At 41.7% G+C, this 6,000-nt stretch overlaps 1 protein-coding gene across 1 annotated transcript in view; it reads right to left on the reverse strand.

Moving 5' to 3' along the window:
• Nucleotides 1-5,721, reverse strand: part of CHD7 (chromodomain helicase DNA binding protein 7) — a gene marked incomplete at its 5' end in the record, with an annotated part of 51,353 nt that extends 45,632 nt beyond the window's left edge. The window contains 3 exons of the mRNA XM_010160363.1: nt 911-1,048; nt 4,333-4,471; nt 5,584-5,721. Coding sequence (XP_010158665.1) covers nt 911-1,048; nt 4,333-4,471; nt 5,584-5,721 — 415 coding nt within the window. The remainder of the gene's footprint in view (nt 1-910; nt 1,049-4,332; nt 4,472-5,583) is intronic.
• Nucleotides 5,722-6,000: the final 279 nt, after the last annotated feature.

Below are 6,000 nucleotides of genomic sequence, written 5' to 3' on the forward strand. Positions count from 1 at the left end.
TAATAAAGGATTGAAGGATACTTGTTTAAGCCCATTTTTAAGAGCTAACACAACTCTAGCTCTCAGTAAGGCAGACACGCACATATACACAGATATAACCACATGGGCAGTTCACCTCTCCTAAAATAAACACACGCTCTCAGTACCATACAGTCCAAGTATCAGGTGATGTTCAGAAACTCGAGTTGGCTGTCTAAGCGTCCACACAACAGCCACCAAAATTGCCTGCGATTCTCTATTAAACTAATTCACTGTTACAATTGCAGGCAAAGCTACCAAATTCTCCTTCTGATAAGACACAATTAACAGTGGAGATCGCATACAGTATTTCACAGGGCTTAACAAATTACCAAATGAAATACCAAAGAACATGTATATATTCTCCAATAGGTCATCAGTTAGTTAAGTGAAGTAGTCCTTTGAAAAAGCACTACAAAACAATGAGATTGTTACAACAGTCATTCCTACGTTATTACCCCTCATCTTATTCAAACTATTTTATCCATCATTTACATTGCACAGAGAATAAAGTGTACCCTGCTGGGTACTACAAGGCAGTAATTTCATAAAGGGGTTCTTATGGTGCCTAGCAGCAGGGGACAAGCTTGAGTGGTTTATTAAAGTCACAGAAGCCAGACCACTGAATTCACAGAAGTAAATTCAAGAATCCTAGCAGTCCAGCTCAGGTTTCCTTGAGGCAGAGACCACAAATTTCAAAGAACAGCGTCAAACTGCACATCATCAGCTTGTAAACAAATTAATGAATTGATATATACTTTAAGAAGGTAAAAAGCTAATGCCTTCTGGCCCACTGTGCCAACCAGGGATGAGTACCATTCAGGAAAAAGACCTCTATTTGAACTTTGAATGCTGCAGTTACAGCCACCTTTCCAGCCCATTCATATCTGACCTGTTGCTCTGACTGAGAAGTATTTGAAGGAGAGTCTCTTCCAGCAGCATCAGCATCATCAGCCTCCTCATCCGAAATCTTGAACTCCAGGTCTTCTGTATAACGTTTCCTCTTCACCTGCCTGCTGGAGCGTCGCTTCTAAATAGAAAGCATTGATATTTTTCAGGAGAAACAAAACTGGTAAGCAGCAGAGTAACTAAGAATACTTCTTTGTGTTTCTCAAACACACTAGTGAGTAGTGAACGCTATTGTTTTTGCAGCACCCTGACAGAAACAGTGCAATCAAGACACTACTGTTCTGAACTCCTGCCTGTTACTTGCTCAAATTTTGTAAAACACAAAACAAAGCAACCACCAAAAAAATCGACTTCACGCTTGTTCCGAGTTGAAAAGCAGTATTTTTTCTTTTTTGTTACAGCCTTACTAAAGCCACTATAGAAAATTAGAAAGCACATCTCAGAAAGCAACTGAAACCCAAGAGGTTGCACCTCTCAATTCGCGTCTCCGACAAACCTTGACAGATGGCCAGTGCAGGAACCGACCACCACCTATCTGCAGCGTGGCCCGCAGTGTTGCTAAGCAGTGACAATCCACTTTCTTGCTCTCCCCATCCGCCCAGTTGTACCCAGATTACCTTGTAGGGGCAATACAATTAAATACAATTTCTCCCCTCCACTGACCCAGAACTGTTCAGAAAGACATCATGCAGCACAGCCTGGGAAAAGACCCCAAACTAATAGAGGAGAATAAAAAATGTGAACCACCCCGAACTGAAAACGTGGTTTCTGAACAGTCCCTATACCCTCATCTCCAGGATGAAAGACAGCTTCAGAGAAACTGCAGAAAACTATCTGTAAAATATACAAGCATGCACCTGACAAAATTTGCAACTTGATGCTCAGTGCCAGACACCATTTTCTGCAACAAAAAAGTTCGAATTCAGATAGTCTGCATCAGGTTATATACTTTGAAGAGTTGAGTGCATATGCTCTTGAAGGAAACGGTCATCCAATATCTCAATAAACTGATGTGTATGTATTTTAAAAAATTATGTTGAATAGCAACTGTTAAAAAAACACCTTTATGAATTGATGTAATAGTTATTTTACATCTTTCTCAGCTTAACACATATCTTCACCAGTATATGCAATACTTACGTAGCTTGTTTAACAGATCTATGCACTCTGTGTGCATTGAGAGACCGAGTCAAATGTTTACTTTTAGATCATTAATGATACTTTTTAAAGCACAGATATCTGATGCACGCACTCTGTCTGTGTGCATTGAGAGACCCGAGTCAAATGTTTACTTTTAGATCATTAATGATACTTTTTAAAGCACAGATATCTGATGCACTTCACAAAATTAGAAATTCTTCCTTTGCTCAAAAATTTCGTTTTCAGTTAAAGGTTAAGTTTACACCACCCTTTTAAATAAAGGTGATGTGGCTTCTACTTTTAACGTAGAAACTTATGGGCATTCTCACAAAACTTTAAATACTTCTGTACTTGAAACAGATACCACCTGGCAAATTTACACCTTTGTTCCCATAATCAGTGATGGGAAAATATTGATTTTCTTTTGGCTCAATAGGTCTTACCAATATTTTTGGTGCCAAAAATCTCTTTTTCTATTTCCCTAATAGGAAAGATGCCTAAAACTCAGCGGTAATCCTCTATCTGATTTTTCATTGACTTGGTTAGCTTCCTGTTTCCTCTAACGTCCACTGTGCATACATCTACCTGCACCAGACTATCTTTTACTCATTAACTGAGCTACAGGTGGAAAGGGGAGTAACAGGCTTGACAATAGAACATAAAAAATCTGTATGGTAACACACAGAACTGAATGTTTTTCCCCTCTAAAGATAACAATGCATCACACTGCATTACTACGTAACAGAAGACTCTAGTCTAGTGTTTAACACTAAGAATGCAATGGCTTTAGGCAACTGCATAGTATCAAACTCAATTTGGAAAGGCGTAGTAAGTTTATTATTTATAGCTGTTCTAGCATATATGGTTGCTTAAACTTGGGGAAGGATTACAAAGAAGTGCGGGTGCAGAATAACACGTGGAGTTCAAGAAAGCATTAAGAAAACAAAAAGAAAACAAAAAAGACTGTATTACATTTTTAATTAAGAAGTGATGCAAATACCGTAACAAAGAAATATTTCAAATGTAAAATTTATCACCCAGCTGAGTTTCACAAAGCTTCGTCCCGTTAAACTGAGAACAAGCGAAATACGCATGCATATTTAACTGTAGACAGATCATCTGCAAATTAAGGCAAAAACCACCAGCCTCAAAAGTTTCTTCCATGTCTTTTGTTAGCACTGTTAATCAGGCTATGAGAGCCTTGTGGCACAGTACAGAAAACTTATTCTTGAAGTATTTTAACCTCTTCATGGTGTATCTCAACTTCTCTAATGCAGAGTACATGGCTGGCATGAATCAAATAACCCTCATTGCTGTTGCTGCCGTTTTTAACTCGGATAGGTTAGATTGCTCACAGTAACTGGGAGAAGCATAAACGATGTTTATGTTAGGACATGGTTTGCCAACCAGGCTGCTTTGACCATTCTCAAGCGATCATCAGTCTTGACATCTCTCATAACTATACGGAACACATCCGTGAGCTGATATGCAACAGATGAATGCAGAGGAGTTCAGTAATACCAGCACGACTATTTAGGAGTCTTATACTTTATCCATCACAATTTGCCTCTACTACTTAATGAGGGAATTCTTAATTTTATTGCCCACTCTGACCACTGCCAGCAGAAGCAAGCCAGGAGCTGATCGCTGCTTAACTCGGCTGAAAACAAGAGCACACAAAAGTTGTCATGTACACCGTTTCCACTTCCAGACATTCTTCACACGAAATAAAGTTTGGACAGACCATGATAGGTGTACCATGGTCAAGAGAAATTATCAATGTTAGTTAATGACCGGCAGTCCTGCAAAAAGGCCCTTCACCCATTAAAGCAGTGTCGTTACCAGCCCGACATGCATGTTTCCCACATCCTGCTTTGTCATGGCTTATTCTGCATTTCAGAAGGTTTGCCAAGCCAACGCAAGAAGCACGAGGCTTATAAGCAAAACCTCATAATGGCTCGTTAAGCGCATTTCTGTAGAGCAGAAAATTCAGCACCGCAGGTGCAACAATGACGGAAGAGAACACATGAAAATTCAGCAGCACTGCACACGTACCTGCAGCTAACAAGCCTGCAAAGCAAAATTATGGTGAGAAATACTTTTCTTGGCAAACTATTCACCACAGTGATTTCCAGTTCTCACCTTCTTGATAGGTTATTTTAAACAGGACATAATACCTGTATCTCTGTAACAAAGACCGTGAGAAAGACCATATTATGCATCTAAATAGTCAAAGGCTACACTGAACTTGAAAGACAGCATTACCTGAACCCCTGGGTCATCTTCATCTTCAGGATGAGGTGATGGTGGCGGAGTTTTTTCCAAATCTGAGTTTTCAGAACCTTCCTTTCCTTTGTTAACCTTTTTCTTCGCAGCACTAGTTTCTGAATCTTGTTTCTTGTTACTGAGAGAGATATGTTTGATCAGTATTTGTAGAAAAATGTAAAGCAAAGAGTGCTTATCAAAGTAGTTAACTGGTGAGATGAATCAGTGAATTCGTTATTTTCAACTGCCTTCCTTATTTAAGCATCTAAACCTAACTGTAAAATCATTGATGCATGGGGCATCACTATATATTTCCTATTCCTTAAAACAGACACCTCATTTCTTTCCTTCAAGATCTTGGGCAGCAGCAGTGAATATGTATTTAACATGAAACTAGAGACTGGAAAGGAGGAGCTGCTCTCCAAAACCCAGGCTTTCTGAAAGCAGTTTGCACAACTTGACACATGAAGAGGAAAAAAAAAAAGATTATGAGTGCATTTAGGTTGATATTAACTGTGTTGACCAGGTTAGCAGAACCAGAGGAAGCATTACTAAAAGAAAACCAGCCAAGGGACTAAATGAGAAATGTCTTTATTTTCTTCTACCAACCTAGCTATTTCCAAGTAGGAAAGGCAATTCTGTGTCAGCTCTAAGGGCAACCATGTAGCCCCAGTGCATACATTCACATCTTGTATAGCGGGGAAAAGCCACCCAAGCTGGTTACCTCAGTGTCTACATGACAGAAAGCTATAGAAAGCTATATCCTCCAATGGTAGAGAATGGTTTGGGGGAGTTACCCCCCCATGAAAACGTTTGCCACCTGAGGAGCTGGGACCCATCCCTCCAACTGCTCTCAGAGGCCTGGAAGCAGATGAGGACACACGCATCAAAACGCAGCTTTCAATAACATCGCTGCCAAATCGCACACCAAGACGACCTTCAGCAGCACGAGAGTGAAATTTTTAAACGGCAACGAAGAAGAACAGAGGCTAAAAGTTGGAGATTTTAAGCAAATTAAGCCTTTAAGTCTCACATGGGTTTTCGTTAGCCTTTTCCCTGCTCTCTGCGGCCAAGCCCTCCAGGCCCGTCACGGATTTGACAGGCCGGCTGTGGAAAGACGCCCAAGGACAGAGTTACGAACTGGGACCAGACAATTCGGCACCCTCAACGTTTTAACTTCCGGCAGAGAGAAGCCACCCGGGCTTGGTTTTTCCCTTCGTAAGACCCAGCCTCGTAACTTCTCCAACAAACACCAGCTTTAAAGCTCGTTCCGATCGGGACATAGGCCCACCGCCGGCGCTGGAAGTTGGAAGTCGCCGGACACGGTGACGCGTCGCTTCGGGACAACGCGGCTGCGGTATTACGGCGCTCTCGCCGCCGGCGTTTAAGCTAAGGTGGAGAATAACGTTTTACAAGCGGAAAGACTGGGAGTTTGGGGGATTCATTTTTATTATTGTAGAATTACTGGGCGACGCAGCTTCTCCTCTCAGAAAAAACCACCTCCAACGGTGACAATTAAAAATGCAGAATGGGGAGGGGGAGCCTGAGGCGGCGGAAGGAGGGCGGGCAGGCCTCCCTCCCCTCCCTGCCCGCCGGCCGGGCTCCCCTCCCAGCGTTTGTTTCCGCTCTAGCTGCCACCAATGGCACAAAGCCGCAGCTGAAGCGGGG

Source organism: Eurypyga helias, unplaced genomic scaffold (assembly GCF_000690775.1).
Source record: "Eurypyga helias isolate BGI_N326 unplaced genomic scaffold, ASM69077v1 scaffold25951, whole genome shotgun sequence".
Lineage (NCBI taxonomy): Eukaryota > Metazoa > Chordata > Aves > Eurypygiformes > Eurypygidae > Eurypyga > Eurypyga helias.